The 13,157-nt window shown below is 38.5% G+C and overlaps 1 protein-coding gene across 1 annotated transcript in view; it reads left to right on the plus strand.

Moving 5' to 3' along the window:
* Window positions 1-13,157, plus strand: part of LOC126281447 (sodium channel protein para) — a 1,486,858-nt gene that overhangs the window by 809,657 nt on the left and 664,044 nt on the right. The window contains exon 10 of the mRNA XM_049980418.1: window positions 463-554. Coding sequence (XP_049836375.1) covers window positions 463-554 — 92 coding nt within the window. The remainder of the gene's footprint in view (window positions 1-462; window positions 555-13,157) is intronic.

Consider the following 13,157-nt stretch of genomic DNA (forward strand, 5'->3'; position numbering starts at 1 on the left):
TAGATCTTAAATGATACAAAGTGGAATCTGATTAGTTGAGAAACAGTTTAAATTTTCTTAATTATTTGTTCGGCATTTTTAAGCATCCTATTGTCTTGGTAATAACGGTTTGATTTATTAAAAATCTTCGTAAGTTGCCATAACATGTTATGGCATACTCCAGAAAATAGTGCATGGTTGTTTTGCTCTATTTTTCACTTGTATGCACTCATTTCTACAAAATAGTGAAATATCTATTCTGTTGTATGTACTGGCTAGATATGATTTTATGTTTTGTGTCGTGTTGTTAATTTAATTCAGACCATATGCTATTCCTTGCACATAAAGATTGCACATGCTGATATGACAGCAAGTAGTACATCATGACAGCATTTTCCTGCAGTGGATGTTTATAATGTAGATTATGTACATCTGATTCGCACAAGTATCAATCCTAATCTCTGTATGTCATTTCGTTTTCAGTTATGTTACCATGGGGATAGATCTAGGAAACCTGGCTGCCTTGAGAACTTTCAGGGTCCTTCGAGCTTTGAAGACTGTAGCTATTGTCCCAGGTATGTAGGCCCATGTTGTTTTCATCCAAACTTAAATTGTTGCACAATAAGTGGGAATAAAACTATTGGTTTATGTGAGGTGCTACAATAAAGTAATGAGACTGACTCTCTTCGCAAGATGTGGCAACCCTGAAGGCTTGCGTAGACACAGTACCTTTGACTTTGGTCTATAAGCTGTTTCTAGTACAAGCAGCACATCGATGCAACTGCTCAGTCATGAGTTGTGCTGTAATAAGTTAGCACGTGTTTTTGTCTCTTGTCACAGAAATGGAACCGCATAATATTGCGCAACGGTATGCCATTTCTTCTTGCGTTAAATTGGGTGAAATCGTGATGACAGTTTACAGTAAACTTCAGAAGGCTTTTGGAAAGGAGGTTATATCAAGAGCTCAAGTTTTTCGTTGGCATAAAATGTTTAGTGAAGGCAGAAGGAATGTTGAAGATAACGACCGCAGTGGACAACCATCAACCTCATGGATGGATGCCAAATGGCCAGGGTGCGTGAATTCGTACTATCTGATCGAAGATTATCCGTGAAAATGATTTCAGGAGAACTGAACATCAATTGAGAAATGGTTTGTTTGATAATAACTGAAGATCTTGGTATGAGAAATATATGTGCAAAAATGGTTCCCAAAAATCTCACACAACAGCAGCAAGAAACATGGAAAAATGTGGCAGCCGATCTTTTAGAGCAAATGGAAATCAATCCAGAATTGCTGAGCCTTGTTATCACTGGTGATGAAAGTTGGTTTTTTCAGTATGATCCAGAGACAAAATGCCAATGTTAGCAATGGTGCTCGAAGGGATCACCCAGACCAAAAAAAAGTTCACATGTCAAAGTCAAAAGTGAAATGGATGCTTGTATGCTTCTTTGATTCCAAGGGAATTGTTCATAAAGAGTGGATGCCTCCTGCACAAACAGTTAATCAACATTACTGCAAAGAAATTTTAGAAAGACTTCGTAAAAGAGTTCTTTGTGTCGGTGCCAACATTGCTAATAATTGGATGCTGCATCACAATAATGCACCATCCCATACTGCTCTATCAGTACAGCAATTTTTAACCTCAAAACAAATTTTAATACTACCACAGCCACCTTATTAACCAGATATCACTCTGTGCGACTTTTTTCTGTTCCAAGAGTCAAAACGGTGGTCAAGGGACACCATATTCAAATAACACAAGGTGTCCAAAAGGCTGTGACGAGGGTCTTGGAGGATATTACAGAAGATGAGTTCCATAAATGTTAGCATCAATGGGTGAAGCGCTGGAAAAAGTGTGTGCAATCAGAAGAGAACACTTTGAAGGAATCAATACTAAACTTGCTTAAAATGGTAAGCAACAATTTTTTTCACATCAGTCTCATTACTTTTCTGTTGTACCTCGTATGTATAGAGAGAGAGAGCTTGTACTTACCAGTAAGAACTTGGAGATTTTATAGTATAAATTAATAAATATTAACTAATTGAATTGTTAGTAGCCCAGATTACGAGACTTTTTTATGATGTGTTTTATTTTTCTTAAATGAGGTTATCATTTTCAGACCACTGTAAGCATATACCTAATCACCAAAGACATCATCCCTGTACACTTGCAATGACAAATCCGGTATGAAGAAACCCAAAACACAAGGACCTGTGTTCCCCCTTACAGCTATATTACTCCATACATAGACACTGCATGGTCTGAACGCCCCTCTCCCCTCCCTTTTTCACGCATGTCTCAAAGATGGTAATGTGTTCACACTTATATCATGTGAACGCACATCTTCTGTCATTTTGTAAACTATGCTAGGATCATTGGCGAAAAATTGTCAGCCATTGAGCAGCAATCTAGTGGACATATGGAAATGACCACTGCAAGTGCTCTTTTTATTTTTGTCAACATTTGACCCAATAAGACATCACAGTCACCTGCTCTACATTTTTAAAATTAATATTAACCTACTGCATAAACTTCCTTATGTTATCACATACTTATATAATACATTTGTAGTATTCACGAAATAGTTTTGGCAGCCAATAAAAAGGTTGTGAGAAGTGAATTCTATACACCACAAAAGTAGTTGCTTGTCTTGTTACAGTGTGATCACTACTACAAAAAATAAGTCGGACAACACAAATAGATATGATTAATAATAATTTATTAAAAGTTTTTTCCTAAATAAATACTCATTTTACTACAGTGTAGCACTGTTTTAAAAGTTCTGGGCGTTGGTCTAACCTAACTCTGTGAATGTTGACTGTCCCAGTAGTCACTCTGCCTGGACTGCTGTGTGGAGATGGTTTGAAGTTCAGGCTGAGTAAATGATACACACTTCAATACTAGACATTGACTATCTGATGAAAACTCATTGACAGCTGCTGAGCTGTGACTGTGGTAACTTTTCAGTAACAGGTGATTGGCAACAACTGCTTATCTGCAACGACTGGCTGAGTGAAGGTGTGCGACCACTTTTTACCTGTGCATGGTGGATGAATGTTTGTTTGTGAACTGTTTTGCTTATGAAAGGAGTCATTCCTCATGTACCCACTATCTGTGCAGGCAGACCTAATTATTGGTGGATGGATTGTACTACTTATAAGTCTTGTGATTGAAGCATAATGTAGTTCCTGTTATGTTTTCTGTCTGTGTGGTGATGGACCATAGCTAAATGGTGCCATGATTGGAAACTTCCTAGCAAGTGGTGCCCTCTGTGGATACAGCTGTGTACCATAACTAACTACAGATGCGGTATACCTCTCATGGGGTGGGGGGAGTTCATTAGCTTCATACTTCCATGCTTGCAGACTCATGTATTTGGTAGATGAAAACATTCTTATTCCACTTGGCATTTGCCTGAAACACCAAGTAAAACAGGATCCAAAACATCAATGAGGGGGTGGCTGTTCGAGCAGTTTGCCACATCTACTCCCATCTTCTGTGGAATGAGACATGATGGATGACCACCTCCGTCTGGCCTTTATCGGTTGGCTACAGTTGGATTAAGTCAGTTTTAGCTGCCGGCTGCAAATGCAAGTTCCCAAGAGAGCTGGCTGTATTAAAAGTCGCATGTGCCTGAAAAAGAGAAGAGCCTGGGAAGAAGGAAAGAAGAAATATTGGGTTTAACGTCCCTCAGCTTCAAGGTCATTAGAGGCAGAGCATAAGGTCGGATTGTGTCAAGGGTGTGGAAGGAAATTGGCCATGCCCTTTCATAGGTACCATCCCGGGATTTGCCTGGAGTAGATCAGGGAAATCCTGGGAAACCTAAATCTGGATGACTGGATACGGATTTGAACTGTCGTTCTCCCGGATGTGAGTCCAGTGTGCCAACCACAGCCCTACCTCACTTGGTAAATAGCAGCCTAGGAATTCTGCCTATATGTGCATGACTGCATAGCAACATCATTTGATTTCTATGGCACATTGTTACACCAGCAATAATTTGAACTTTATACATAATATTGCTGAGCTGCTGAATGGCTTTTCTTGGTACCCAATATTTGTTTCCATATTTCTACATAGTAATAAATATGTGATCATTTACTTAAAAAAGAGGGAAAGAAAAAACTTCCACCTGTGGATGCAAGAGTGGCTTTAAAAGTGGCCTACCTAGAAATTTTTCAGCTGGAGATTTTGTCTGTTGGAGTGGCTCTGTAAGAAATATTAACACTGCATTTTCTGTAATGTACTACTGAGTGAGCTTTATCATGTGTGACTTGAAAGCCCATACAAATCTTTCAGTAAGCCTGTAGGCTTGAGAATGAAATGGTGTGGTTTTGAAATATGAAATGCCATTTCCTTCACAAAAAAGTTTGATCTCCTGAGATGATAACTTAATAGTACTTCCCATAACTATTGACTTTGGCAACTCTTCAGTGGAGAAAGTCGTTGACAAAGCCTGAACTGAACTGTTTTCATAGAAGTAATCAATGACATTGTTTGACATAAGGAAATTTTGAAAATATATTGATGATAATCAGCTAGTAGGTTCCTAAAAATGGTGCAATAAAGTGTATGTTTAAATGTGACCAGGGTTCAGATGCCTGTGTCCACAGAAGATATTGTTGAAGAGGAGCTGACTGGTATTTTTAGTGTAAGTGGCATTTAAATAGCATTGTTTCTTTGTCTCTATCTATATTTTTCCAGTAGCCATACTCTCTGGCAAAGCACGTGGTACATATGATGCCCCAGTGGCATTGTGTAGCAGTTGAAGGACTTTGGGTTTAAGACTGTTGGGAATAACTATTCGTGTCTTTCATGTTTGTGAAAGTACCAGAATGAAACCTACTTAGACAGTGAAAGTCTGTCTCATCCGCTAGTAAAATTTGATTTCCTGTTGGTTCATCAACTGTTAACCTATAAACCACCCTGATTGAATGTGCTGTTTATTCTTGGATAATACTGAATCCCTAGGCACAATTTTGACGGTTAAACTGGAATTCAATGGGGAATTTTCCACAGTGCTGTGACTGATTACATATAACCTTGCATCAGTAGAAGTATCAGAATTTTTGTCATGTTCTATTGGCAGTTGTGATACCAAGTTTGCATTCATGTTTTGAGCTGAACACCTGAAAATATTTCATAAAAAATAGTTCGACGAAAGATATGCTCAACACTGTTCAGCAAATTGCATAACCATTTGCATCTGTATTTTTTCTCCTGTTTCGTCTTTTACCTTGTGTTTACTCTTATCCATTTGTAGGAGAGTTAATTTTGTAGTATTTGACTATTGCAATATTCGTTGGATCTCAGCCAACACTGTGACTGTTGTTTCAACTTTGTCTGACACGACCAGAGAGACTGACTTCATCATTTGTAAAGTCCTCCATTTGTTTGAGGCATAGAACCTCATGCTGTCTTGTTCCCTCAATTCATTACTTTCTTGCAATGTTTATTGAGAGACGGCATTAGCTCAGTGTCTCTCACCAGGTCTTCCGTGATCATGTAGCACTTTGGCCAAGAAGCTACATTTGACTCCTATCAGCTCCATACTCCTCATTTGACGTGATTGAAAATCTGATTGAATTTCAGTGGGATAGTGGTCAGAATCGAACAATAGAAATTAATTGTAAATATATTATTGTTAACCACTGTCCAATAAAGTTGACTGTAATTAAATTATTGTCTTCTGTGAGAGTCACCAGTTCGTGTCAGTTCTAATTGTTAACATGAGTGCCCAATGCAAAACAGAGCTACCTGAAATCATCATGAATGATAAATAAATTTGACAGATGTCTAATAAAACCGCACCAATGTCCTCTTTTCATTTAAATTTTAGGTGGTTTGTACACTTGAACAATGTAAATTTCTGAGGTTCCTACTTTCACTTCAGCTGAAACTACCTGGAAATCCTAAATCAGTATGTGAAGTTGAACTTACATAAAATCAGTGTTTAAAGATCAGTTCTGCCATCCTTTGTTGTATACTGTATTAAATGATAATGGCTAAATCTTTTGTAACATGATGATCTCAATCATGATTTGTATATAGCTACAGTGTAAGTATTGCTCCCCACTAATTTGTTCGGAGGTCTTCATTATTGGAAAAAAATTGACCTAACATTCCATATAATGACACTAACTACTGTAATTTTCTATACCAAAATTTTCCTTGATGATAGTCTTAATCGTTACCAGCTTTAAAGAAATACTTGTCTCTTTTTTGTTTTAGGCTAGCCATAAAAACATTAAAAGTAACTTCCCAAGTTCACTTGTTCCGAACAATTCTTGAAGGTTATTATGTCTGCATTGTAGGGCAATAAGGATGAGAGAAATCACAATTTCTCATGTATTCAGTCCAAGTTAACTTAATTGATTATTCTCATCCTGTCTGCTAACAGACTTATTACCTAGAGTAGTCTGAGAATTGATCACCTGAATTTTTGTTGTCCGTTGGACTACAGGTTGCGGAGAAGTGTTACATTTAGAAGGGTTATTTGTTCTTATAACTTAATATATTGTGGTTTCTTATCCTGGTGCTGTGTTTTAAGTGAAGAATGTTATCATTGAATCATATACAGGAGGTGAACAAAAATATGGAAACACCAAAAAACAACACATTACCATGCCTAATACAGTGTGGGAAAACCATTGGCATTCAAAACAGCTTCCAGTCGAATGAATAATGTATTACCACTCCTAATATGATGTAGGAAAAGCATTAGCTTTCGAAACAGCTTGCAGTCATCTCAGAATGGATAAGTATAGGTTCTGTATGGTTTTCAAGGAAATCTTATACCATCCTTCCTGCAAAATAGTGGCAGGTTCGAGTTACAATGTTGGAGGTGGATAGTGTTCACGCATCTTTCTCTCCAAAGCAGATCACAAAGGTTCAACGATACTGAGATCTGGTGTTTGACGTGTCCAGGGGAGATGTGACAATTCATCCTTTTCCACACAAAACCAGTCTTGGATGATCTGAGCCATGTGAAAAGAGTTCCTGTCATCTTGGAACTCAGCATCAACATTGGGAAACAAATGTTGTACCGTGGGATAGACCTGATGAGCCACAACCACAATGGCCATATAATCCTTGACTACCATATAATGTGACTTTGTAGAGTAACCATGTGTCTCAAGGAATATCATACTATCTCATGGAATATCATACTATGGCTGCCCAAATCATCACCAGACCCCTACCAGGTATCACTTTTGGGACTTAAACTCAGCCAGACATGGGAAACAGTATGCACCAAGACACATCTGACCAAATAACTTTCTTCCATTTCTCCAAAGTCCAGGTTTTATGGCTTCAGCACCACGTTTTCCTGTTATGGGCATTTGCAATACTGATGAGTGGTTTTGGAACTGCAGTTCTTCTTGCAATTTTCTGCTCATGGTGCTCCCTTCATGTTATTTTGCTGCTGACGGGGTTCGCAAGTGTGACATTTATTCCTGCAGTGACTTTTGCATCTGTCTTCCTCTTATTTCTTTTGTTTTTGTGATTATCTTCTTCAATGACAGTCCTTCACAATCACTTAACACACACCCTCGTCCATATTGTGACTTAGCAGATGATGTTTACACTTTGCCTGTATGTGCTATATATCTTCACACCATAAACTTCTGTAGTTCGGATAACTGTATCTAGAGTCTTTTCCAGCAATTAATCAACACCACATATTACATTAAAATGGGCGAGCATGGCCCATGATTGCAGCCTATATAACATTTTTATAAACAAAAGTAACACCATAAACAGTCACTGTTAAACTTGCTTCTAATATTTCCAGTGTATTGCAGAGAGAAATCTATATCTTTAAGTAGTACATTTTCTATTTCCGTGCTGTTCTCCATCATGTCTGTTCAATGTAAATTTTGGTCTCTGGTGTCATTTCCACTTCTGAAGTAACATTTTATATTTTATTGCTAGTTCAAAAATCTTATGGGACTTAACTGCTAAGGTCGTCAGTCCCTAAGCTTACACACTGCTTAACCTAAATTATCCTAAGGACAAACACACACACCCATGCCCGAGGGAGGACTTGAATCTTCTGCCGGGACCAGCCACACAGTCCATGACTGCAGTGCCTTAGACCACTTGCCTTTATTGCTAGTAATAAACCACAGTATCTGATCACAGAAACAGTTGTAACTCTTTCATTAAGAATCATTACAGGCATGTGTACACTGGAGAGAGGGTTAGGGAGCACTGCAGTGAATTAAGTATGTTTCAAAGTACAAGCAGGTTGTGCAGGATATGGTAGCTGATGCATAGTGACCACTTTTCATCCAAAGTGCAGGGCGAGTTCATTCATTTGTTAAGAAGGGGAGGACGACAAGCGTTTGCCACCTTTCGGCTGGTCGGCGATGGCAGAAGCAATGTGCGCACCCTGCAGTCTTTCTCAAACAATTGTACAGAAACTATTTGGTTAAAAAGTTTCATTTCTGTGTTACTTCTAGCTTTATATGTCACACTCATTATAACATGCCCATCATTTCAATAACAGTCATAGGTCTTGTGATATTTATGTGGAAGCAATACACTGCACAAAATTCAGAAAAGTTTGAAATGAAAAATAGGGATCACAATGATTTTGCATTTGGTGCATATTACTTAATATGTTGCTGTGTATGAAATTTAGCTAACATATTGAATTTTTCTGTAGACATGGGTGGAGGTCTCCGTCTGTCACCAATCTCGAGAAAATTGATCTGACGTAGTGCAGTCATTTGCGATCACACCACATGAGCGTTGAAGCCAGAATGAAATATCCAGAACATTCCTCATATTTCATAAACAGTTTGAGATGTCAAAATGAGATTGTGGCAAATGATAGCTCACACAGAGGAAAGTGTTATTATTATCCAAAACTTCACCATCTTCCATGTTGTTCCACTAACCATAGACTTTTCTGATAACCGAATGTAAGTTTTAAGAGCCATTAATAGCTAGTGTAATGAGAAGGGCTATGAGTTCTGGAACTATGTAAGCGAAGTATTTACATGTTTATTTTGTACTGAGGATGTGCTTTTTAATAAGATGCTGACCTTACTTTTCCTTTGTAACTCAAGTAACAAATTTAGAGATGACTGTCTCTGAATTCTGTCACAATTGCGTCCGCACAACATGTTAGTGAGGTGTGACTGTGTAGTCTCTGCTGAGTTTTGGCAAAAGAAGCAAATTTTAACATGACAAGAAGAGAAATGGGTAGGTTTTCCCTACTTGTGACCTTCTCTGAAAGTTACAAATGATTAACAAATGAGGCAAAAATAAATTGCTATGTTCTTCGTGGAATTATTTTTAGATACTGACCAAAGAAGAGATGACAGATCTTTTTTGAATTGTCACCATGCAAGTATGGGTGTGAAGGGTCCCCACTTAATATTAATATTAAAAATTATTGCGTAACTAGGCATGTATATCATGAGAGAATGTGGACACTAATCAGTAGAAAGCTATTTGTAAGACAGATAAAGACCTGGATGTAGTCATTGTGTGTAGGGTTGTTGAAAATAACAAATTACAAACTCGGTGAAAATAACACATAATGAGCTGAAAAATGTATGAGTGCGAAAAAAAAAAACCTTCCCTAGCAGTACGGTGTTGAAATGAATTTTACCTTCAGTTTTTTGCTGGAATGCGAATGTGCTGGAAGGTATACACTTATCAGGCAGCCCCTTTTTGTGTCTGTCCATATACTGCAGACCACTTTAAAGTGCATGGCAGAGTTTTCTGAGCATACCACATATTAACATATCTTCGCATTTGATGTGCATGTGGAGGATGGGAAAAATGATCCTGCACTGGAATTAGTGTAATCTTGTTTTTGTGACCTCCGTGTGTACATTATGGAGAGGACTGAATTACATTCCTAAATTCTTCACTTAATTCTGGTACTTGAAAGTTTGTAGGTTGGCTTTCGTGGGATGGTTAGTGTGTATCTTTAAATGTTTGCTAGTTCATATTTTTCAGTGCTTTGGTAACACTGTCCTGTAGGTCAAATGAATCTTTAACCATTTGTGGTACCTAGAGAGATGGTGCAGTGGTTAGCACACTGGACTCACATTTGAGAGGACAATGGTACAATCCCGCATCCAGCCATCCTGATTTAGGTTTCCCCATGATTTTCCCAAATTGCTTCAGGCAAATGCCAGGATGGTTCCTTTGAAAGGGCACAGCCGACTTCCTTCTCCATCCTTCCCTAATCTGATGAGACCGATGACCTCGCCGTTTGATCTCTTCCACCAGATCAACCCCAACAACCATTTGTGCCTCTTTGTATATTGTAAGTTCAATCTGGTATGGATCCTCTATGCTTGAGCAATATTCTAGGATGTGGGTCCTCCATGCTTGAGCAGTATTCTACAGTAAGTCAAATGCATGTTTTGTGAGCAATCTCCTTTGTAGACTGACTACATTTTCCCAGTATCCAACAAATGAACCAAACTTTGCCATTTTAATGAAAAATAGATTTAAAAAAATCTACTCACTAAGTGGCAGAAGGAGAAAACATGTGTAAAGGATAAGTAAATGTGCAAGCTTTCAGAACCAGTGGCTCTTTATTCTGACAGAAGGATTGAACACGAAGGAAGAGGGATGGAGGAAAAAGACAGACAAGGTTTAAAAATGGTGAGAGCTCAGAAAAGTCACCCAGAACCCCAGGTCATGGGAGACTTAGCAGTCAGGATAGGAAGGAAGACTGTTTGTAGCCATTGTACCCTGTATTACCATACCTTCCCATTCCACATGCATTTGGGGGATAGGAAAAATGACTGCTGTGGTGTAATTCATCTAATCTTGCCTTTGTGGTCCTGTGTGTGTAATATGGAGAGTCTTCCCTTCATTCTTTCCTTCTCATCCCAACCAATAAATCTTCCCTCTCTCTTGGTGTTCTGGGCAACTTTTACAAACTCTCTCCATTTCCCAGACCTCACCAGTCCTCTTCCTCCGTCCTTCTTCCTGGCCAGAAGGAGCCAACTTTGCTATCTCCTACTGCCACTTGGTGAATAGATTTTTTTTTATCTCTCCAGTTACATTATATTTTCAGAGTTTGCCAGTTGTTTTACCTACTATTGAGCCTATGTAATCATCCCATTACGTATTCTCACAAATTCTTACAAGCAAGCTCTTGTATGGATTGATTGAATCAAGTTGAGACGCATTGATGCTTAAGTCATAAGATTTAAATTTTGTTAAGGATGCAGTTTTACATTTTGGAACTTAAAAGCAAGTGGTAAATCTTTGCATCAATGTGAAATCTTGAGTGGACATCGCTGCAATTTTTTCAGAAGGCACTTCATTGCAAACATATGTGTGGGGCTGCTATTAATATTGTCTGCCAGGTGATTAATTTACATTGTGAGCAGCTACGATTCCAATGCACTTCCTGGAACACACCTGAAATTACTTCTACATCTATCGATGACTGGCCATCCAAGATGCTGTTATGTGTCAACCAAAATATCGTCAAGCCCTTCACAAATAGTGTTTAATACTGTTGGATTCCACTTATTTTTTGCACAGTGACAGTTGAACACAATATGAATGCTAAGTCCTGGGTTTATTATATAAATGTATGTATGCTTATAGCAGAACACTGTGACCATTATTACATTACATCTACATCTACATCCATACTCTGCAAGCTACCTGACGGCGTGTGGCAGGTTCTCCCTTCTATTCCAGTCTCGTATTGTTCGTGGAAAGAAGGACTGTCGGTATGCCTCTGTGTGGGCTCTAATCTCTCTGATTTTATCCTCATGGTCTCTTCGCGAGATATATGTAGGATGGAGCAATAAACTGCTTGACTCCTCGGTGAAGGTATGTTCTTCAAACTTCAACAAAAGCCTGTACCGAGCTACTGAGCATCCTCTGTTATAATATTGCTGCAGTTTGTTTTGTATTATCACGTAATAGGGGAGAGAGTGTGGCAGATATGATACGCGAGTTGGGATGGAAGTCATTAAAGCAAAGACGTTTTTCGTCGCGGCAAGATCTATTTACGAAATTTCAGTCACCAACTTTCTCTTCCGAATGTGAAAATATTTTGTTGAGCCTGACCTACATAGGTAGGAATGACCATCAAAATAAAATAAGAGAAATTAGAGGTCGAACACAAAGGTTTAGGTGTTCTTTTTTCCCGCGCGCTGTTCGTGAGTGGAATGGTAGAGAGATAGTATGATTGTGGTTTGATGTACCCTCTGCGAAACACTTAAATGTGAATTGCAGAGTAATCATGTAGATGTAGATCTAGAAGATCCAAAAATATGCCTGTGAAACACTCATTTTTGTCAAGAGCATCAAGTACAACTTTTGTGAATTCTACTATGGCTGACTTCGTATTTTTGCCACTTCGGAAACCAAACTGTGATTTGCTTAAAAGATTGTATTTATTCATGTAAATCATTAATCTGTCTTTCATAATTGCTTCTATTTTTTTTTTTTTTTTTTTTTTTTTTGAGAATGCTGATAACTATTTACCAACCATGCACAGGCAGGGTGACGACTCCAGAGAGCGACCAAATGGTGTAAATTTCCCTGAAGATGACTCCAATGCGGGTTGAAACCTGTTGGCGGCAAAATAAATAACGCGGTTATGACTGTCATTTTGAATAATTGATTATAAGTAAATTAATTGCTGTAAAAAAGTTGTGCTCTAAGTTGCAGAAATCAATCAATCGGGCCAGAGGTATGTTCAGTGGGTGCATTAAAGCTAGAAACTATGACTGTGGGACGACGAGGATGATCAGGTCTGTGGATGTTTGGAAGCAGATAAAGGATTGGAGTGTACAGGTTGGGTGGGATAAGATGTTCCATGAGGGGCCTGAGGTCTTAAGGAGGGACTATAGATCAGTTTGTACCACAGGGATGGGATCTTGAGGAGAGGTACTAAATGCAGAAGTGTTTGCCTTTCAACATTGTTATGATTACCACCAAGTTATCATGATGAATGGGCATAGATAGAGAGATTGTAAGGGTAATACACAATATCGTGATGCAGAGCATGCTCTGCAACATGACAGTCATGACCTTGGTACCTGTCTCATCGCACTTGTCATTTGGACTCTCCCATGACATCAGTTTCTCTCGGCAGGTGTCACTGTGCATTACAAGACGTGCTTGTTTCTTGCCACTCACCTGGCCTAAATTTATATTAATCTCTATCGTCTC

This window comes from Schistocerca gregaria, chromosome 7 (genome assembly GCF_023897955.1).
Source record: "Schistocerca gregaria isolate iqSchGreg1 chromosome 7, iqSchGreg1.2, whole genome shotgun sequence".
Classification (NCBI taxonomy): Eukaryota; Metazoa; Arthropoda; class Insecta; order Orthoptera; family Acrididae; genus Schistocerca; species Schistocerca gregaria.